This window comes from Oncorhynchus mykiss, chromosome 10, assembly GCF_013265735.2.
Source record: "Oncorhynchus mykiss isolate Arlee chromosome 10, USDA_OmykA_1.1, whole genome shotgun sequence".
Taxonomy (NCBI): Eukaryota; Metazoa; Chordata; class Actinopteri; order Salmoniformes; family Salmonidae; genus Oncorhynchus; species Oncorhynchus mykiss.
Window position 1 is genome coordinate 25,537,388 of NC_048574.1, and position 23,596 is coordinate 25,560,983.

The 23,596-nt window shown below is 43.6% G+C and overlaps 1 protein-coding gene across 2 annotated transcripts in view; it reads left to right on the plus strand.

Annotated features, from left to right (window-relative positions):
* LOC110533532 (zinc finger and BTB domain-containing protein 16-A) overlaps positions 1 to 23,596 on the plus strand; it is a 174,407-nt gene that overhangs the window by 95,685 nt on the left and 55,126 nt on the right. For both annotated transcript variants that reach the window (XM_021617846.2, XM_021617847.2), the window contains exon 4: positions 20,213 to 20,299. In XM_021617846.2, the coding sequence (XP_021473521.1) occupies positions 20,213 to 20,299 (87 nt within the window). The remainder of the gene's footprint in view (positions 1 to 20,212; positions 20,300 to 23,596) is intronic.

A 23,596-nucleotide genomic window follows, 5' to 3' on the forward strand; every position in this document is an offset into this window, starting at 1 on the left:
GGCCTTAGTTTCCCCAAACTGATTGAGTCCAGATCTGGTCTGCAACATAATTAACCAAGTCATTCAGCAGATTATTGGTTCAATCATCAGAGTTGTGAATCATGACTAGCACATTCCAGTGCAGCGGTTACTAAACTATAAAGTTGACTGCTTTCAACAGGTGAGGGAGTGGGTGAATACTCTGGCCTGACATGGATGTTGGCTCAAATTCTTGGTCAACCTCCAGAAATACTCTGTAATTCATCGAAGTTGTCAGTGAGTGTCAAGCTAAAAAGGGAAATAGCTAACATGGCTGGCAGCGTCGCGAAGACAAAAGGACAATCGTCTGCCTGCCTTTTTACTAACATTTGAAACTCTAGGAAGAACCACAAGAAATGATTCCCCTCACAAATGAAGAGTGAGTAAAGGATGTGGGCATTGTATTTTTAGCTCCACCTCCGAAACTTTTGCGGTCCTGGCTTGCTTGACGCACAATACCAACCTGTGCTGTGTACACGTCAGTGTTGACACATTGGAGCTTTGGTCTGGCGTAAAGTAGACAAGTGCTTCTATCAAGACAGCAATGGTTAGGGGGAGACTAGTGATGAGCCGAAGCCCTTTGATTTTTTTTTACCTCAGACTTTCAAGTCTTTTTTCCCCCCATCCTGGCCTCAGTGCCTACCTCGATTTTTATCGCTACAAAATGACACATTACAGGCCCTTGTGCTAGCCCCCCTTCCTCTCCCCCTCCACCCACCACCACCCTTCACCTAGCCTCAGACATCCAGAGAGAGAAAGAGAGATGGTGGGAAGGAGGAGGAGTGCTTGTTGGTATGCACAGTGCACTGTGTGTGATGTGTACCATTTCAGCCGTCACTGCCCCTCCCTGTTCAACTCCGCCAGTGCAGCCTGTCTCTCTCGCCTGCTCTCATTCACTGCGTGTGCTTGTTTTATCGGAGACTTGGCGGCTCGCCAGTCTGGGCTGCCTGCCACAGCAGAGGGTACAGTATGTACAGTGAGTCTTGTGCCAGGTTTTTTATTTTTTGCATTTGTTATGAGTGGAGATATTTTTATTTTTTTTGCCGTGGTGTTTTGATCCGTCGGAGAGAGGAGCGTACCTGTTGAATGAGGGAGTCTGGTGGCACCGACGCAGTAAGCTGATTTGGGGGCCACGGGTTGGCTTGGGGCCCGATTAAGGAATGGCGTGTGCCAGTGTTTTTCCCCAGGTTAATGTCACCGCGGCCTAGGAGCCGGGGAGGGGGTTGCAGGTCTGCCTGGACGAACAGTGACTCAGAGTTTTGGGATGGGAGAAGCTCCGGCCCATTCAGGGGTGTGATCAAATCAAATCAAATCAAATGTTATTTGTCACATACACATGGTTAGCAGATGTTAATGCGAGTGTAGCGAAATGCTCGTGCTTCTAGTTCCGACAATGCAGTAATAACAAGTAATCTAACTAACAATTCCAAAACTACTGTCTTGTACACAGTGTAAGGGGATAAAGAATATGTACATAAGGATATATGAATGAGTGATGGTACAGAGCAGCATAGGCAAGATACAGTAGATGGTATCGAGTACAGTATATACATATGAGATGAGTATGTAAACAAAGTGGCATAGTTAAAGTGGCTAGTGATACATGTATTACATAAGAATACAGTCGATGATATAGAGTACAGTATATACGTATGCATATGAGATGAATAATGTAGGGTAAGTAACATTATATAAGGTAGCATTGTTTAAAGTGGCTAGTGATATATTTACATTTCCCATCAATTCCCATTATTAAAGTGGCTGGAGTTGAGTCAGTGTCAGTGTGTTGGCAGCAGCCACTCAATGTTATGATGTGAAATGCCATGGTATCCCTGTTGGTTGAGGGTTGTGGAATAGTCTTGGCCCACAAATACTTAGATGATTCATAGAGCTTATTCAGATTGAAGAGTTCTAGGAGAGGCACTGCGATGAGATTTGACATAATGTATACATAACTGTATTTAAAGCATATACTTACAACTATTCAGCAAGCAGCTTTTCATCTTAACCATATTACAAACTTGAATAATGCAACAGTTCCCAAGCATGTGAAGACAATTAATGGGTTTATTTTCACATCCCTACACTCATTACATTTTAGCTTCAAGATTAAAACCCTCTAGCTAAAACTAAGAAGATGTCTTCATGTTAGCCTATCAGAAGTGAATGATTACCACGCCAATCCTTAAACATTAGAGCAAACCAGGCTTCATTTCTATAAATATCATGGAAATCATCACGTGGTAAAACAAATTGCATCTGAAAACGCACGAGTTGACATCAGCTGTTTTACGTGGCTCAGCGCAGCTAGCCGAAGCACCATTTATTTATTTTTTAAGCCTCGGTGACAATTTGACAATGTAAAGTAACTGGCTGCAATTTCATTTAAAAACTCAATAAACAAGTCTCAAATGAAAGGAAAACATCTATACACTTCAGATATTTCAAAAACATTGCTCTGCAATTAGGATTATTACTGTAGGGGTGTTGGGCTCAGAGACAATTTATGTTTACACTGCCCTGCTCTTGAGGAAGTAAGTTTACATTACAGTAATGTCTCTTGAGAATCTCTCGAATCTCCTTAACTCTCGTCAATGTGAAAAGAGCCATAGTTGCATTTTGAAAGCACATCGGTTATTTTTATGATGACTAATTTTCTCCTCCCAACCATGGCTGTTCAGGCTCTGTCAGTGGAAAAAATATGGTATGTACCATTAAAGTAAGCGCTAATCCTCTGTTTACAGTACATAATTATCCGAGAGTTAGCAGATTAACCAGATGTATAGGCAGTCTAGTGGCACTCACTCACACACACACACACACCGAACATAGTCATTCAACAAACATGCATGCATGCACTCACACACAAACAAACAAACACACACACTACATCCAATCGATGAAACCCTGCTATGATCATTAATGCCGGTGGACTACCAGGAAAAGTGAGGCATGCCACCTGTTTTGGGCTCACTGTTTGTCCCACCACCCTGGGGATTCTTCAACTCCCATGGCTAGCATTGCATCGCCTCTCCTGTTGGTCTTCCTGCTCTAACCCTTACTTGGGTCACAGTGTTAAACGTTAATGCTCCCTTCCCCATGGTTGTCTTAGACCTGGTCCATGTCACCAAGCTGACTGTAAATGTCAATATCAATTCCTGCCCCCCCACCTCAAATCAACCCTGACATAGTTAACTCTCAGTGCACCTGACTAACACCTGCTCCCACTTCTCTGTGTGCGCCATATAAATGGCTAAAGCATTAAGACATTGAAAAATGTGAGGCATTTGAAAAAGCGAGTGCTGTGGATAGGAGGAGAGGGAAAAAGACAGAGGGGGGAGGAAGAGAAAAGCCCAGGGGAAGGTGTTCCCTCCCTTGCTGTCTCCCTCTGTCTCTCTCTCTTTCCCTCTGCCTCCCACTCTCTCTGTTTTATTCTCCCTTTGCTACTGCTCTCTCTCCTCCCTCTCTTTCACTCACACGCTCTCCTCCCTCATTCACTTTCTCTCTCTCCTTCCCTCTGCCTCGCTCTCTCTTTCATTCTCCCTCTGCCACCACTCTCTCTCCTCCCTCTCTTTCACTCTCTCTCTGTCTCTCTCCTATCCATCTCTTTGCTGTCGGAGCAGAGAGTGAGGAGTGGAGCTGTTTGGCGGAGCTCTCTTGGCCCCGCTCCAGCTCTTCCCTCACTGATGACATCATGGTTGTGCCGGCAGGTCTGGATGTTCTGCCAGCATTCCAGTGCATTTATGATCGCTCGCAGATGTGTGTCCAGGAACATACTGTACCCAAACCATAAATTAATGAAACTTGACTGCCTTCCAAGCCACATATTCCAAAATAGAGAAGGGCCCTGCGACTTGAGACAGGGAAGGGGGAAGAGGAGGAGGGAATAGGGGGATGTTGTGGAGGGAAATCTCTGTTAAAAAATTCAAAAGAAAAGAATGACTATGGAAGAAAATGAACAGTGATTTACATGTATATTTTTCACAACAGCTGACACCACAGTCCACTCCTTCCCTCCATCCCTCCCTCTAGTACATTAGCACAGGATGACAGACAGCGTGGATAAATGGGCTGAGCTTCTGTTTGGCCGCGTGCCCTAACTCCTTTCTGGGGGTTTAAACCCATAATACTTTCCCTGACCTGTTGATGTACATTAAACCCCTATTTAAAACAACACTTGAATTATGTGGGGCATAAATCTGCCTACATTATACAGGTCCAGGAGAGATTATTGGGTCCCTGGTCGTAATGGCCTCAGTAATTGTCTGGCAACTGGATGGAACCAGTTAAGACATCCATCCATCTGGAATGGGACTTGACTGGGAATAGTGTTCCCTCAGTAAACTGTGCCCTTTTAGCCGGAACTCAATGTACTTACCTGGCTGCACTCTATAAGCCTTTGAAAAAAGTGATGGTCTATCTAGGCTGTACAGTATGTGAGAGGGATGGCCTAGACCCCTAAAACTCCACTCTGGACCTTGAAGCCAGTTCCACTGCATTTTTTCATTGTTCCCCTCTAATCAGGCACTGATTTAGCCCTGGGACACCAGGTGTGTGCAATTAATTATCAGGTAGAACAGAAAACCAGCAGGCTCCGGACCTCGTAGGGTAAGAGTTGAGTACCCCTGGCCCAGGCTGTACTAGACATAAGAGGTGACACTTTTGGTGAGTCATCTATCATTAAGCCATGACAGCACTGTGGATGGCCCAGTATTGATTCTCTTAAGGTTCTTGACTATTCCACCAGTAGTTGAGGCGCTACAGTGTTTGTATCATTGTAGTAAATCACTGATTACTACTGAATGTTGTGTCAAAATTAGCTCACTATCTAAATTGGATCCTGTTTTAGTAACCTGCTATATTATGTGGTACATTTTTAAATCTGTGTGTTTCGACTGTTATTGAACCATTCATTGAATTCTATGTCTAGTACTACATACAAACATCACCTAGAACGTGTTTCATTCTGTTGGCTAAAAATGCATTTGGCCCCGGCCTTAGATCTTCGCAAAGAGGTCAGTTAAATCGAGTCAACATATTCTCAATGATTTACGATGCTTTCAACCTCACAAGTAGCGCCCATCGAATTACATCGCCGACATGGCATTTTATTTATACGATACAATACGAAATTCTAAATCGTCTTGTCCGTTAACCGTCCTTTTGTAAAAACATCTCTGGTGCACCAAAACAAACCTCAAAAGGAAGCTCCCAACTAGCCCATAATACCCCTGTAGGAAGAAAGGATCTGGATCTTACTTTGTCAGGGTATTGCCGCTTTAAATCCCTTTGGTTGCTAAGTAGCAAGTGCCCCTGTGCTCTAATGGGCTGATTTGGTATTCAGCTCGATGCCGGCTCTTATTTTTGTATGCGAGACAAAGTGTTTTGATGGAGGGTGATTGCGGCAGTGTCTGGAGGCTGTTTTTCAGTTTTATGGGCTGTACAGTACACTGTGTGCCTTTTCTAAAACAGAACACAGCCCATTGAATTTTGTATTTGCTTCATTTTTTTCTCCCGCTGAGCTGCTCCTGTCAGAGACGAGGAAAGGAGGTGGGGGCGGGGATGTCCCTCACGGGTTCAGGGGAGAGAGAGACTGAATGGAAGTGCAGCTCTTATTCCTATAATAGTGAATGTTGCTCAACTGTGCAAAGATCAGTTGGACTTTGCTTGCTCTAGGTATTTTATTTTGGGAGTAACTCTTTAGTGGAATATCCCTGACAACGGCTCAAATAGGGAAGGGCAGGCACAATGGATTTGTCAGAATGACGCATCCATTTATTTATTTGTTATTAGTGATAATCATTCTTTCCATTAAGCAATTCAGAGGAATGCCATACAGAATGATGAAATACAATGATGGCATCAACGCTGATCCCTTAAATGTCAACGTTGTCCCCTTAACAAGACATGGAAGTTGATATTCAGGAAGTGATGTGAAGCAGTCATGATTAGTCAGAATAATACTTGCAAGGAAAGCCAGCAACGTAAACAACGTTTACGGTTGAAAGTAATTGCAATTGAGAGGCGATTATTATTGTTAGAAATTATGGTCCCGCTTTAATTTACATTCAGCTTATAAAGGCATCATAAAGCCTTCAAAATGCCTTCATAAACACTACATAAGTGTGTAACAAAGCACCTATAAATATGTCATGCTTTATAAAGGCATCATAAAGCCTTCATAATCCCTTCATAAACACTACATAAATGTGTAACAAAGCACCTATATCTATGTCATGCTTTATAAAGGGTTCATAAATGTGGTGTAAATGTGTGACATAATTACCAATGTCAAATGTGACTTAACCCATTGTGTTGAATATGATATAAACATGTGCTTTATATAGGGTGACATGTTGTGCTGAAGGATGTCACACGCTCTGAAGTTAGTCATGTTAGTCACATTACACCTAATCTCATTCCCAGACACTTCTGCCCAAATGCGCGGAAGGTCTAGTGGACCAACTCATCAAACTTGGCCTTCATTAGTTAGGGTCGGGTTTAAAAGCACATTTTAAGAATAGAAATTGTGAGAATGGGCAGGGATAAGCAATCATTTTTACTTTTTTACAGTGTTAAGTAGACAATGACAAATACTTTACTCAGTAAGGTCACAAATACTTTACTCAGTTACACTCCCACTAAGGCCAACTTTGAATGGTTGATATCCCAGGCTTATATGTGCTGTGTGTGCAATAGCCTGTGGATGATGTTACACCAAGGAACACTTCACTTGATGAAAACCCACAACCTAAAGAAATTGAAAGTGTCTATCTTCTGGAACCAAGTTACATGTTCCTTAGTACACAAACATGCACACAACAACAATGGGCCATACTGCATGGTGCTGGTCCCAGTCAGGTCTTTGACACGTTCACCCACTCCCCTGCTGAAAGGTCAGCCACAAAATGTTGGCACCATTGTAACAGGTTGTAATCCAGCCCTGGTCTCCAGCATGGGAGCAGAAGAGGAATACCTGGTGCCTTAGTCTCAGGTGGGACTCCAAATCATCTTGGTTCTGACACACATCACAAACGCAAGCTTTGCAGGTCCATCAACCCATTTAAATACCTCACACAGTAGCATGTGGATCACGAGAGAACCTTTGTGTAGTGTCCTGTAATACTTAGTTTGGAGTGAGACACCTTCAGTCATTCATAGCACATCCATAAAGACTCTATATTGCATGACACTGTACTTAATTTAATTATAACATGTACTTAAATGCCTTGTATCATATGACGCTGTACTTACTATTAAGTCAGACACCTTTGGTCATTCATAACACATACTTAAAGGCTTAATTATGTAAACACAAATGTATTAAAACTTAGGGAATTATCACTAACAGCTAAAACAAATAAACATTAAAGGCATGTTTAAACCATACATTTCCTTGTTTAAATGTTTAAAACAATACAAATTACATGAAGTTTCAAAAAGTCCAGCAATGCAATTACATTGAATGTTACAGAGATCTGTGGATAGAGTAGCTTGTCTCTGAGCTGGCGGACGAATGGTTCTGGCCTCTTTTCCTGCTGGGTGTACTGCATGTTGGTTCCAACCATAAAGTAACAAGGTTATCAGGTCTGTTAGGAAATGCCTTTGTCACACCATCTGGATAAGGGCATTTCTGTACTGTGACAGAAACTCTAAATGCGGAGATGGGGAACTCCATTCAATTCATATATTCATATTCATACTTTCATTTACAAATCTCATGACGTGACTAGGAGACACAGCTGTATCTAAGGGGAATTGTTTTTAGCTAGCAAAATTTAGACTATTTGGCAATTGCTGCGAAGTCACCGAAATTATTTGAAATAACACTTAACTCAATAACCATTCATGACGTATGAAAAATAATTCTCCTTACATTAACAATGATTCATATTTGTGCATATTTAAGTAACATTAGCATTCAATTTGGGCTTTAAAACATGTTCCAAGGTCAATGAAATGCCCCCAATGTGAATCACTGTATATGGAATACATATTGGCTTCGAGCAAGGACTGTTCTGGGACCAGCAGTAAAAGGATTGTAGGGGATAGTCAGTAGGATCTGTAGAATGTTTATATGGTGTAATTTCATGGGACTCTGAATAATAGGGAGTGTTGCTGGCTTTTTACTCCACCCATTCAAAAGTTCTTCAAAAGTTTAAGATTTCTCCCAGACTTCAAAAGTTTAAGATTTCTCCCAGACTTCAAAAGTTTAAGATTTCTCCCAGACTTCAAAAGTTTAAGATTTCTCCCAGACTTCAAAAGTTTAAGATTTCTCCCAGACTTCAAAAGTTTAAGATTTCTCCCAGACTTCAAAAGTTTAAGATTTCTCCCAGACTTCAAAAGTTTAAGATTTCTCCCAGACTTCAAAAGTCATCTCCTGATGTGGTTTAAGCATTGTTGTGAACACAGAAAATCCAATGTAGGTATTTTTCTATTAAAAAAAAACCCCAAGAGAACTGAATTTTGAAAAAAAAAAGCAACAAATATGAATGGATTTTAAAAGTCCCTACCAAAATGTATTGCTGTGCATGACTGCACTTTAGAATGTGTGTCATCCTGCAGCATTTTGGAGGAAGTTGAGGTCAAGTCCAAAATTGACCATGCACCCGAGAGGGAAATAGGTTGGGCCATCCTATAAATGTTTTAGTGAAATATATACGATTTAGCAGACACTTATCCAAAGAAACTTACAGTCTTGTGTGCATACATTTTTACGTGTGGGTGGTCCCAGGAATCAAATCCACTATCCTGGCGTTGAAATGCTCTACCAAGATGCATGACAAGGTTATAAATGCTTTGTGAAGCCTCAATTTAATATGATTAATAAAGCCTTTATTAAGCGGTGCTTATGCCACCCTTGATAAAAACACAGGGTTTGTCATATTTGACATACTGGGTTATGTCACACAGTTATGCCACATTTATGCCTTTATAAAGCATAACATATGGTTATAGATGATTTGTAACACATTCATGTAGTGTTCATGAAGGCTTTATGATGCCTTTATAAGCTGCACGTCATTTACAGCGGGACCAATTGTTTTATCAGCAGTAACATATTTGGAACTGCAGGCATAAGGAAAGTTCGTAACTCAAGTTGCGTCCTTCTGGAGTTATTGTATGTATTTGTTTGCATGGCACGCACACAGGCTTATTTTCCAGGCAGAATTGATGATTTGTTTGTTCATACGGTTCTGTTTGTGTTCAAAGATCAAGGAATTGATATCAGCTATAAATCTGTGGTTGCAAAGCAGTGGTATTGGATCAAACGGAAAAAAATGGGGGGGGGGGGGGTAGCAATGCAGTAAAAAGACCCAGGGAAGTGTAGTGGTGCGGGGCTAGGGGGAGCGCGCTTGGTTGTGAGAGAGGCTAAATTTAAATCGGAATTGGCCGACTTCCACAACCTTGCGGGCATTTTAATGAGTCATAATAACTTCATTTAAAACCAGCTGAGCAGAAAATAGTTTGGAGAGAAGCCTGTGGCCAGTATGGATTTGTGTTTTCGTCAGGCCCCACTCCCTTTCATGGACCAGAGAGCCACAGACACACGACGCACATGCGTGCACAACACGCACACACACACTTGATGGACATCTGACTGGGGTTACACACAATTATGGTTGCTGTGTACCTGCGTGTCATTGTTTACGAACAATGACAGTTATGACATTTAATTTCACCATTTAAACCCCTTATTCATATCTTCTGTCTTCTCTAAACACAGACGTCTGTGGATGCAACTTGACCCACCCACTGTGCTGTTGTCTGCCCTCACGACGTCCATCCAGGCTCCACCGCTCCATTAAGGAAAAACATGCTGGGTTCTAGTCACAGTTAATAACCATACATGTTAGTCCGACAAACTGTATCTCATACAGTACATAGTCTGAATCATCACTGTATCTGTATCTGTGGGGCCCCTGATGGTTATTATCTGTCTATATGGAACCAACTGATTAACTTACTCACCCAGAGGTCAGTTAACTGGAGAGAGTATGACCAACCTTGGCATAATTGTAAATGGTGAGAGTGAGCGAACATGTGGCCTCACTAATCCGACTATGTCACCCCCGCATCAAAAAGTCAAAATTATAAGGAATTTTCTCTGAGAAGGAAAAACATTTTTTGGAAGGAGGAAAATCAGCACTTATCAAAATATGCCTCTAATTCTCTATCTGGCGTAGCAGAAGACCATTGACATTGTTGTTCTAATGACATAACGATGTGTCATACATTGCAGTGGCTATTAGATTATCTAGTGTCTTTTTTCACAGAGGCAGTCTGGGTATTTGAGCAGGTTCCCGTGAGTGTGGGCGAGCACTGTCGTGTATCCTAAAATGATCTCACAACCATGCACTTTAGTCTTTCTATTAGCAGTCATCATAGAGAATGCATGGCTTTCTGTTTGTGTAATGGTATTAGCAGTCATCATAGAGAATGCATGCTTTCTGTTTGTGTAATGGTATTAGCAGTCATCATAGAGAATGCATGGCTTTGTGTTTGTGTAATGGTATTAGCAGTCATCATAGAGAATGCATGGCTTTCTGTTTGTGTAATGGTATTAGCAGTCATCATAGAGAATGCATGGCTTTGTGTTTGTGTAATGGTATTAGCAGTCATCATAGAGAATGCATGGCTTTCTGTTTGTGTAATGGTATTAGCAGTCATCATAGAGAATGCATGGCTTTCTGTTTGTGTAATGGTATTAGCAGTCATCATAGAGAATGCATGGCTTTCTGTTTGTGTAATGGTATTAGCAGTCATCATAGAGAATGCATGGCTTTCTGTTTGTGTAATGGTATTAGCAGTCATCATAGAGAATGCATGGCTTTCTGTTTGTGTAATGGTATTAGCAGTCATCATAGAGAATGCATGGCTTTCTGTTTGTGTAATGGTATTAGCAGTCATCATAGAGAATGCATGGCTTTCTGTTTGTGTAATGGTATTAGCAGTCATCATAGAGAATGCATGGCTTTCTGTTTGTGTAATGGTATTAGCAGTCATCATAGAGAATGCATGGCTTTCTGTTTGTGTAATGGTATTAGCAGTCATCATAGAGAATGCATGGCTTTCTGTTTGTGTAATGGTATTAGCAGTCATCATAGAGAATGCATGGCTTTCTGTTTGTGTAATGGTATTAGCAGTCATCATAGAGAATGCATGGCTTTCTGTTTGTGTAATGGTATTAGCAGTCATCATAGAGAATGCATGGCTTTCTGTTTGTGTAATGGTATTAGCAGTCATCATAGAGAATGCATGGCTTTCTGTTTGTGTAATGGTATTAGCAGTCATCATAGAGAATGCATGGCTTTCTGTTTGTGTAATGGTATTAGCAGTCATCATAGAGAATGCATGGCTTTGTGTTTGTGTAATGGTATTAGCAGTCATCATAGAGAATGCATGGCTTTCTGTTTGTGTAATGGTATTAGCAGTCATCATAGAGAATGCATGGCTTTCTGTTTGTGTAATGGTATTAGCAGTCATCATAGAGAATGCATGGCTTTGTGTTTGTGTAATGGTATTAGGGAAATGTGCCATGTCAGACCTGACCACCATTCCAAACTTCATTGGGTGTGCATCCTTCAATTATGTGACAATCAGTTAACCTTGTGAAAGTTCTAAGTACATGGTTGCCATTGCTGTCAAGCAAACAGCATTTTGTTGTATGGAGAAATGCTGGAATGTTCTCTGGTTAAGACCCATGCTTACTCTCGATGCAATATGTTCTTGGTAATTTCTTATGAATTAAAATATATCTATAAAATTACATTCCCCCCAAAAAATATGCGAGTCTGATGAGATATTTGTGATGGAAATAAACTATCACAATGCCGACAGTGGAAAAGAAAACATGATTTGTTTGTCAAGTAAAGAGCCGTAAAAATAAATATCCTCCGAGGCATGACATTTAATGTATTATGTAAGTTGGACGATAGCTTTGGAAACTTCTAGATCAATTTCTCAGCGCAGATTATAGAGCTATGAATCCCATTTATGGTAGAGGCTCCCTCATAAAAAGCTTTTTGAAACTTTTAGATTTTCGGGATGAAGAGAGAATGAACCTGCTAAGCAAAGATCTGCCGGCGGCGCTTTCATGTGTATATATATATATCAAATCAACAAAAGACAGGGAAAAATAATAAGATAAAGGAACTCCCAAAGCCATCTGGAAGTAGCCAGGACATACAAGGCTTGCTTTTATGCTGCTAATTCCACTTGGTGCAGCATAAAAGCAGAGCGTAGATATTGTGTTATACAAACATGCAAACATGTAAATGGCCCCGGAATACTAATCTTGGTGGTCAGGCCGAGGGAGGATCATTTTTGACTGGAGTAAACAGGCTGTAGTTTGGGGCTCCAGAAGCCTCTCCGAGGAGATGCTACTGCTCTCTGTTAAATGTATGAGCCTGGACTAGCCAGTTGGCCCTTTTCAGGTCTGAGCACAGTCAATGGAGCTACTATACTATCCTTCCAGGTGACAAAAACCTAGTTATACATTTGGTATTTTATTAGGATCCCCATTAGCTGTTGCGAGAGCAACTCTTCCTGGGGTCCACATGAAACATGACATAATACAGAACATTAGCAGACAAGAACAGCTCAAGGACAGAACTACATCAAAAGGATCAACTCCCCTTTCAGCTGTGCAGTGGCAGCTTGGCCTATTTTTGCCCAGCTGATTCTTGGCCTTTGTTGGCTCTCGGCCGGTGGCCTGTCATGTTCGATTCTATCGTCACTATATCTGGATCCTATGGTGCACGGCAGAGTGACTGACTGGGAGATGCTGAAAAGGAAGAGGGCAGTAGATCTGAAATGTGTGGCAGGACATTGTAAAAAAAAGTTTTAGTGAGGAAGTTAATCGTCTGTCAAACGGTCCACTTTTGTAAAGAAGTTACTTTTCTCTATTTTCCATTTCTCACCCTACTTTTTCCTTCTCTTTTCGACTTTTTTTGCTAGGAAAGATTATGGCTTAGTCCCCCCGTCCCCGTCCCCCCCTCTCAGAAAAACAATTACAAAATGGAAAGAGCAAGCAGCAAACTCCTTTTGTGTCATTTGGCAAACACCTCGGCCAAAGATGAAGGTTTTTAGACTATTTAAATACTTCTACATGTAGAATTTGTAGAATTGATTTCACATCGTGTTTGAAGTTATTGCTATAAAACTTTAAATGTACGCTTAATGGGGTGTAAATATATTTTTGGATACAAGCTAAATAAGTATGTAAATCAGTGCAGTTAAACGCTGCATGTTTTCTACATTTCCAGTTGCTCTGGTTTTGGGATTTCTGATAGTCTCCGCTTAGCCATATCGGCAGTTTGTTTCTGTTGGCTCGCAACCATGTTCTCCTAGCTGGACACTTCAGACGTCCACATATTTCAGACTGTTCTCGTCATTTAGGGATATTCTGTATTAATGATGTTCAACTGATACCAACAAATCTTCAGGTACATAGAGTCCCTTTGTTATTGGCAATGCATTACGGAAACTCTCACAACCCCATTGAAAACGAATGGGCTTGTGCATTTTTAAAGTAATCTGTTTACATTTCTGTCTGTCTTCCCTCCCAAACAAAGATTTTCCCTCCTTTTTCCTGTGTCACATTCACTGTCCCAGAGGTCATTGTGTTGCCTGCTGTCCCCTCCCCCCAGGCATTCTGACTCTACTCTGGCCTTAATAAACCCAGGAGTGTCTTTGACAACGTGTGACTTGAAAGCAGGAAATAATGGGCCCTAAATACTAAATCTTTACAGGTTATTGACCTGTGGAGAAAACACGTATGCAGCAGGCTCTACCATCGTTTGTTTCCCCTTTCCAGCCCTATAGCCATTTTGTTTCACTGCAGACACTGTAGGACTTATTTGTCTACGGCTTCTGAACCAAGTGCTCATGCCATCTTACTGGGTGAAATACAGCAACACATGGTTGTCTTTTGTGGCTGCAGCTTGTTCTCTCTTGTTAAATGTGAATACCTGGCTGTCTTTAGTTGCTGAACTCTTATGTTGCTGGTTACTTTTGCCTGGTACTGTTAAAAAGCATCTGTTGGACCCGTCTTCACAGTCACCCTCTTTCCCAGGCAGAATATAAAAACTGTCAAATGACAGCCCAAACCGCCTTCCTTCCCCCCAGCCTACCATCCCTTTCTCCTTAGCAATAAAGGCACTTACAGCACTGTAAACACATGTCAGTTGCTGTATCCAGTGGGGCTGCTGTGGCCTGCGGTGGTTGTGGGGGGCGAGGGTTCACCTTGCGGTCAGACTCAGGTTCTTCTAGAAGAAAGCTGCTGCCTCCCGTCCCGCCGCCAATACCCAACTCCAAGGGCTATTGATCAGCTCCAACATTTCAAATACGTTTTTATGTCCTGGAACATTCCATGCCTTTCCCAGGCCAGGGGGGTGACACTGGATCTGGAGATGTTTGATAGAAAAAACAGTCCCCCACTAATCATGGCTACCGTTGTGAACTGTGGATGTGACGTTTTCAGTGCATTGGCATACATTGCGGCCTGTATTACACACCGTGGCCTGTCTTTGTTGGTTCAATCCCAGATTCACTTGATTTGAGTGCAAAGAGAAAACCACATCACTTGCATCAAACCATTCAAATGAAAGCTGTCTTACCCTAACAATGTACCAACTACTCAAAAGGAAACTCATTCCTAACAGCCGGCCCCAACTGACCTGACATCCACATTAGGAAGTGGAGACCAAGGCTATTAATATCAGGGCCCTTGGCCCTGTGGAATGACCCCTGTGTTAGAGGGAGCAGAGGGGGAACAGGGGCAGCCAGCCGGACTGACTGACCTTCGGGAGGTCCCGTCCTCATTTCCTGCCACTTCACACCATGAGAGCCCGGGTGGTTCCTCTCTCTGCTCCCGGCCCAGCTCCCGTTTCTTCCCCAAAGCTTTGAGGCCTTTGTGTCAGAGCGCCGAAACCGAGGGGGAGCATGCCAACATGTTATAACTTAAGAACATCCACTGACCCTCCCCTTTGGGGAAAAAAGGGGGTTTAAGGAAAGCCAGAAACACATGGAACCTTTTCACCTCTGTGGCAGAGATGGGAGGTGTTGGGGAGGAAGAGTAAGAGGTTGTTTGGTGGGCTGGAAGGGTTTGTTTGTTTTGGCCCAAACAAGGTTGAGGCTCAGAATACTGTACTGCCTGAACAAGGCTCTGATGTCAGCCCAGGGGAGAGGAAGGGTTATGTGGACTGAGATGCCCCCGGTCTCCCCAGGGCAAGAGTGCTGAAAATGGCTTCATTGTAGTGAGGAAAAGGACAAGCAACAGAGAGAGGAAGAAAAAACGTGTCTGTGACCTACTGGACAGACAAATTGGTTTGCAGGCAGAAATGGATTAAGAGTATGGTGACTGATTGTGCTGCAGCGTGTCCATTTTGAGGGTTTGAATTTAGACTGCTTTGGTGTGTGTTTTTTTTCCTCTGTGTGCATGCATATGCCCTGACATTTGGCAAGTCAATATTTGTCTGCTTTCCTTTTCTCTAGACATCCTCGTTCTGAGCAGTAGACCATAAAGCTGTCAAATGTGACCCGAAGATTTTCTCTATCTTCTTTTATTTCCTTTTTCTACTTGTGATAACAATATCATTGTGAACCAGCTAGCCGCTCTCCCATGTCCTTATGTCCAGGATTTGCATGGGGAAAAACACAGGTTTATCTTCTCTTATCTACTGTACAGTGTTTGCTCACACAATCGGTGCAATTCAGAGTTTTTCTCTCTCTCTGTGTGTGTGTGTGTGTGTGTGTGTGTGTGTGTGTGTGTGTGCGAATGTGTTGCACGTGTCTGTCTATAACTAGCTTTGTCTAGTTCTGTACATTTCTATATGATTTTGTTAGTCTGTGTTGTGTGCCCTTGGTCTGTGTGTGCCTTGACTGTGTGTAGGTAATACACTGTTTTATGAGAGGAATCCTGATTGTGGCCCCGGATTTTTGTCTTGGTTGATGAAAAATATGCTGCCTGCGGTACACATCTACTTGAGTGAGGGAACACACAGTTCTGGGCTGTCCTTTCCAATTGGTAGTCTCCGTGCTGTTCTGTGACTGATAAGAGGATAGTGTAAATATAACTGTACAGCACAGCTCGTTACTGCTGAAGGGAGAGGTGAGGGAGGAGAAAGAATGGAGAGGTGAGGGAGGGGAAAGAAGGGAGAGGTGAGGGAGGGGAAAGAAGGGAGAGGTGAGGGAGGAGAAAGAAGGGAGAGTGTGGTGTCTGTACTGTTCTGACGAAAGAGTGTGTGTGTTTTTATGGATTTTTTGCTGTTTTTTGGTACTGAGTGTAAGTGTCTTACTTAACCCATTTGTTTAGGCTCACTGAACAGCCAGGCTGTGTTTTGTTGTTGCCTGTGTTTGTCTGCTTGAGTATCCCCCCTCTGCCTCTCTGCTTCTCTCCCCCTCTGCCTTTTTCCCTCTCTGCTTCTCTCCCTCTCTGCTTCTCTCCCCCTCTGCTTCTCTCCCCCTCTGCTTCTCTCCCCCTCTGCTTCTCTCCCTCTCTGCCTCTCTCCCTCTCTGCCTCTGCTTCTCTCCCGCTCTGCTTCTCTCCTTCTCTGCTTCTCTCCCTCTCTGCCTCTCTACCGCTCTGCTTCTCTGCTTCTCTCCCCCTCTCCCTCTCTGCCTCTTTCCCTCTCCCTCTCTGCTTCTCTCCCCCTCTGCCTCTCTCCCCCTCTGCCTCTCTGCTTCTCTCCCCCTCTGTTTCTCTCCCTCTCTGCCTCTCTCCCTCTCTGCCTCTCTGCTTCTCTCCCCCTCTGCTTCTCTGCTTCTCTCCCCCTCTGCTTCTCTCCCTCTCGGCCTCTCTGCTTCTCTGCCTCTGCCTCTCTCCCTCTCTGCCTCTCTGCTTTTCTCCCCCTCTGCTTCTCTGCTTCTCTCCCCCTCTGCTTCTCTCCCTCTCGGCCTCTCTGCTTCTCTGCCTCTGCTTCTCTCCCCCTCTGCTTCTCTGCTTCTCTGCCTCTGCTTCTCTCCCTCTCGGCCTCTCTGCTTCTCTGCCTCTGCTTCTCTCCCCCTCTGCTTCTCTCCCTCTCTGCCTCTCTGCCTCTCTGCTTCTCTGCCTCTCTGCTTCTCTGCCTCTCTGCTTCTCTGCCTCTCTGCTTCTCTGCCTCTGCTTCTCTCCCTCTCGGCCTCTCTGCTTCTCTGCCTCTGCTTCTCTCCCCCTCTGCTTCTCTCCCTCTCTGCCTCTCTGCTTCTCTGCCTCTCTGCTTCTCTGCCTCTCTGCTTCTCTGCCTCTCTGCTTCTCTGCCTCTGCTTCTCTCCCTCTCTGCTTCTCTCCCCCTCTTCTTCTCTGCCTCTCTCCCTCTGCTTCTCTCCCCCTCTGCTTCTCTCCCCCTCTGCAATGCAGGCTGAGGGCTGGCTCTGTGTGGCTGGTTGGTGTTGTGGTGGGGCTCCATTAGATTGGGTTAGCTCAGACACCGTGTGGTGGGCTACTGGCACTTCCAATCAGGGGTACCCCCTAAACATCCGTGACCACTCCAAGGGAGCATGGAAAGGCGGGACACTACACCTCCCCTTCTACTCTGTGCTGTGAGTAGGAGGAGGCAGCATTTCTCTTTTGTTTAGAAACGCCAAAATCCCACTGCCCGCAGCGTTGTGTAATATTTCAGAGGAGGAAGTGAAAAGGGAAGAGTCAGTCAGTGGCACGTGGCACAAACCCCCCCCACTCCCCCTCCTTTTGCTTGGGTTATTCGAAGCAACAGTTGTGCAAGGCCCATTATGTCAGGTTAGGGCACGGTTGTGGCAACTTGGAGGGAGGCCGGGGAGAGAGGAAGTGGGAGTTGTTGGAGAACAATTATTTTATAGCCACTTCTTTCTCTCCCTCTTTTTTTCTCTCTCTGGAGAGGCAAGCAGTTATTTTGAGCAGCAGAGTTGGTGCTGCCACGGCACTACCCGGGGGCAGAGGGTCGGGGGGAGAAGGGAAGGATGGTGCCAGAGTGCCAGGGAGGAGTTTTTCTCTCACCCCTCGTCCCCTCCCTTCTCCTCTCCTCTGTCCGGCTAACAAGATGCCTTCTATTGATCAAAGGGAAACAAGAAAGGGGGTGAAAATGTATCACTATAATTTGTGTTAGGGTTTTTCTGAGGCCCCCAGAATGGTTCCTCCTTGCCTGCTGGGTGGCTGGCTGACTGTGTGCTGCGGCTTCTCTATCGGTCCTACTCCCCGCTCAGACAGTAATGAGCCACACCAATGAGGTGCCACAGAGGTTTTGTCCTCATAGAGACACGGCATCACGCTGCCACTTCCTCTAAGAATTTATGTCCATGTGCCGTGGTGAATACTCCATCGTGAGCCTGTTTAGTACACGGCTTCGGCCTCCCAGGGGAGGGGTTAGAGTGTTGCGCCATCTGTGGTGCCCCGGTTCACTAACTCTACACTGTGCTAGTTCCACCCAGGTAAAGACTGTATTGGCTCATGGCCCCTTTTAGTGAGGACTGCTCATGGTTACAGTACGTTGACTGAAACAAACAATCAACTAAAGCATTTTAGTCCGTGTTAAGGCAAGGTGTTTTTCTAGACCATGTGATCCAACCAGGAAAAACTATTGGCTCTATAATATCCAATAATCTCCATTGGTCTCTGGAAGAAGCAGGGGGAGCTGATTTTATTAATGCAAATTTAAAATGAGATACTCTGTCTAAATCTCACCTGAACATGGTTCCTTCTCCAAAGGTTAAGTATTTATTTTAACAGACTAATTTGACCATATGTTCAACTCTGCATTAAACATCCCTGGCCATACGCTCTATTAAAATATGCATAACATCAAGAGTATTACTTTGGCAATGTTTTACTGAAGGCCATATTTCAGTGAAAAAATACCTATATGAACTATGGTTCGGTGGTATCCAGATTGTCATACCTTCAACAAGTTCCTGTATTCTACCGGAGTATTCGGTATTATCGGCAGTGCAAACAAGGGCCGCTATTTCTTTCCATAAAAAAAAAAAAAGTTTTACAAATTCACGCACAAAACTAATTTAGGCAGCAGGGATCTTGATCTAGGAGTCGATTGATTTGTCTCTGCTGTAACCAATAAGCTTGATCTTGCAAGCTAGCCACTTAACTAGCAAGTTATCACACCAAATGTATAGCTGGAGCCCTGAGGTGTAGATATTTTATTTGGGACATCTTGTATTTTTTTTTACAGTATTGAAAAACATACGGTACCGACCAAGTCTAATATTGACTAATGCCTTGTGCTGTGAGTGTGTGAAATGACAGTTAAGGTCAAGTACAATATCTAATACAGTAAATACTTGTGTTGCGTAAGTTGTAACTGGCAAATTTAGAACTCCACCTTGTCACAGTGTCAGTGTAACTTGTCTTCCTCAGACTTCTAGTGCAGCTGTTTTGTAATATCACTGCTTGTCGTTACGAAACCGACACCCAGTTTGTCTCCATCTCTAAGACATCTCTAATCTTAGTATTGACTTCCTGTTATGAATTGCTGCTGCTGGAGGGTGTCGTAACCCTTGGAGAGATTGCCAAGAACAGAACAGCCAAGGTCTAGCTTAGCGTTCTCTGTGTCCTGGGATCAGGATCACACAGGAACACAGAACATACCTGTTTGATATCTGGGTGGAGCAGGACACAAGTTAGCGAGCTAGCCTAGCGACACCATAAAGCTGTTGACTGGCTGGACCTGAGACATGCTCACAGAGTACCTTCTGTTTGTATGTGCTAAATACTAACGCTAGACCTCAGCTCTTCATACTGCACTTATACAGTTCAATTCAATAAACTTTATTCTGTTATTGTCCCTGGCTGGGGAATAAAAAAGTTTATTAAACTGAATTGGATTGTAGAAATGCAGTGTGAAGAGGAGAGGCCCAACGTTGGCACACATTTGCACACTGTACTTTTAAAGCTGCTCAGACACGATGGGTCTTGTTATTGACATAGTGCTGAACAATACAGGTGTTTCAAAAAAGAGTTTGCTTGTTGCAGGTGTGTGAGAATATTTTTTTATGATCTCTTAAATGGAGAAGAAAAACTTGCACACTCCTCTTGGCAGTATCACTTTGTACATTTAAAAAACAACTGTTAAACGTCACAAAATCTTATGTCTGTTCCAAAGGTTATGTAATCTTACCACACACATACTATATAGTACATGTATCTACAGTTAGTATAGTTCCTACACTATATTGGGCCTATGTCCATATTAAACACCCTCCTGTCTCCTCTCCTGTGTTGCAGCTGGTGAGAAGGCCATTGTCTGTGACCAGTGTGGGGCCCAGTTCCAGAAGGAGGATGCTCTGGAGGCTCACAGACAGATCCACACAGGTAAGAACACAGCCACCACTTCTGCTTCAATAAGGCTTTACATGTGTTCCCACCATCACTCTGTGTTAGAGAGAATTGTGTTCTCTTTAGAAGAGTTGCTCCACTCCCACCAGGGTCTTGTACACCATCTAATTCTGTTTGTTGTGTGAGTGTCTACAGTTTGCTCCTGAGGTTAAAGGTCTAACTAAGTCATGTGATGGCTATACATAAAACAAAACACAAAAAAGCATTCATTTTGGTGTGCCTAAATGGTCTGAAGCATATCAACTAATAACGTATGCTTGTTGACTTTGTGATATTTTAGTAATTATTAAAATAGTTGTTTTTACACCACAGTGAGTATATAGTATGCTACGTCTTACTGCTCTTGGCACTGTTCCAAGCAGAAAGACCCAGCAGGTACATTACCATATCCCATGTCACAGTGTTAAAAGCTAGTAACCATGGCTTCCGGTATAAAGCCGAACCCTCTCGGTCATGGTTATAAGCCGGCTGGCTCGTTCCACGGCGAGGTGGGGGTCTGGAAGGTGGAGGTCTGGAATCTTCCCTGGCACACAGGGCTCCCTCAGCCTGACTACACGGGCTGGATGCCAGAGAGGGAGAAGGCGAAGGGACACTCAGACCTGGGCTTACCGTCCAGCTATAGCTAGATGACTCCTGATATCTCCATAAGTATACATTTTTGTGTTTCTCTTTTGTAAATTTTTGCTAGCTAGGTCCGTCTACTTTAAGTGCTGTCTGTCTTCCCAGTAGCCTACTTGGTGTGTGAACTGCTCACTGCTCATAACTTGCAGATTGTTGACACATCAACCAGGATCAAGGGGCAGGGCAATTTATGACTTGTTTTTGTAATCAGTGGCTGTTTTGGAGGGGGAGTGGTTTCACCTCTCCTAGGCAATCAGCAATTAGTGTTTGTTCTTCAGTCTCCCCTGGTTTCTCAATGGCAGCTGTAAGTGGAGGTCATGTCAGTGGGGGATTTGTCACAAAACTAAGACGGTTCTGCCGAGTTGTTTGAGGAAGGAATGCGAGGAAGGTTTCACACCACTCTCTCACTTCACTTCAGTCTCACTTCAGCTTGGAACTGCTGATCTGTGGACAAGAACGCCAAGTTCATCTCAGCCTATGCTGCCCTTCAGTCCCTTGACTTTTTGGTCCTGACCACAACATGGATCACCCCAGAGATCACTGCTACCCCAGCTGCTCTCTTCATCTGACTATGTTTTCTGTCATAGTCCGGGAGCATCTGGTCACCGCGTGGTGGCATTGGGTCTACACATTTCTCTTAAGTGGAGATTCTCTCTTTTCTCCCTCTCTCACCTGTCCATCTCCTCATTTGAATTCCATGCTGTCACAATCACTTGTCCAATCAAGCTTAACATTATTGTCATCTATCACCCACCAGGTGCCCTCTAAGAGTTCCTCATTGACACCGTGATAAGCTCATTTCCTGACGATGGCTCTCCGCTCTTTGTACTTGGCGACTTCAACCTCCCGACGTCTGCCTTCGATTAGTTTTTTCCCCAACTCTCTCTTTCCCCTCCTCGCCTCTTTTGACCTCAACCTTTCCCAGTCCCATCCCGCTCACAAGGCAGGCAATACACTTGACCTCATCTTCTTTTTTTTTTGTAACAGTTTTTTATTGGAATTTCACAATTTTCACCCATATTAAGAGATACAACAACAGAGACAAAGCACACAGAAAAAAAACAAGAAAAACAGCACCCACTTACACATATCTACACGTGTATATATATATATATATATATATATATATATATATATATATATATATATATATATATATATATATATATATATACACACATATACATACATACATACACACACCCATACATATACATACACTCATGCATATACACACATGTACGCACACACACACATACACACCCATACATACGTACACCATTTTCCTCTTCCCGCTTGGTGCTTCTCTCACCCCATCCCCATCATTGCGTCTCTCAATACATACATTTTAAACAAACTTACAAACAGAAATTAAACAAAAAAGCTCAGTTTAAACCAAGAGGTTAGGTTCCACACATGGAACGTACAGTGTAGTTCTGAAATACATAGATCCCCACCATTCTACGAGAATCCTTGCAGCATAATAGCTGATACCTCAGGTTCTAGGTAATTTAGATAAGGTTCCCATACTTTGTAGAACAGTTGACCTCATCTTTACTAGAAGCTGCTCACCTACTGATCTCACCGCAACCCCTCTCCAGGTCTCGGATCACTACTTTGTTTCCTATTCTGTCTCCGTTTCCTCCAACCCTAACCACTCAGTCCCTACCCAGATGGTCATGCTCCGTTGCAAACTTCACACTCTCTCTCCCACTACTCTTCTTTTTCTATCCTATCATCTCTTCTTCTGCTAAATCCTTCTCCCTCCTGTCTCCTGATTCTGCCTCTTCAACCCTACTCTCCTCCCTTTCCACATCCTATAACTTGCACTGTCCCATTTCCTCCCAGCCGGCTTGCCCCTCCTGCTCTGTGGCTGAGTGACTCATTGCAAGCTTACACAACAGGGTTGCGGGCAGCTGAGCGAAAATGAAGGAAAACTAAACTTCCAGAGGACCTACCATCCTGCCACTCTCTCCTCTCCTCTGTATCCGGTGATAAAGCCACTTTCTACCACTCTAAATTTCAACAGCCTCTAACCCTTTTCCACCTTCTTCTCCCTCCTTAATCGTCCACCCCTCCCCCTCCCTCTCTGCGGATGACTTTGTCAACCACTTTGAAAAAGAGACATCCGAATACTCATTCACTCAGCCTATTGAATCCACTGGTCTCATTCACACAGAACTACCCTATGCCTTGACCTCTTTATCCCCTCTCTCTCCAGATGACATCCTGCGTCTAGTGAGGTCTGGCTGCCCAACAACCTGCCCGCTTGACCCTGTCCTCTCCTCCCTTCTGCAGACCATTTCTAGAAACCTTCTCCCATTCCTCACTTCCCTCATCAACTCATCCCTGACCCCTCTGACTTCAAAATGGCCCAAGTTGCTCCCTTCCTCAAGAAACCAACACTCAACTAATTTGACGTAAAAAACAATAGAGCTGTATCCCTTCATTCTTTTCTTTCCAAAACACTTGAGCGTGCTGTCCCTTATCAACTTTCTCATTGTCTCTCTCAGAACGATCTTCTTGACCCTAGATGGGTCACTCAACCGAGACTGCTCTTCTCTGTGTCACAGAGGCTCTCCCCACTGCCAAATCTGACTCTCTCTCCTCTATTTTCATCCTCTTCGATCTATCTGCTGCCTTCGACACAGT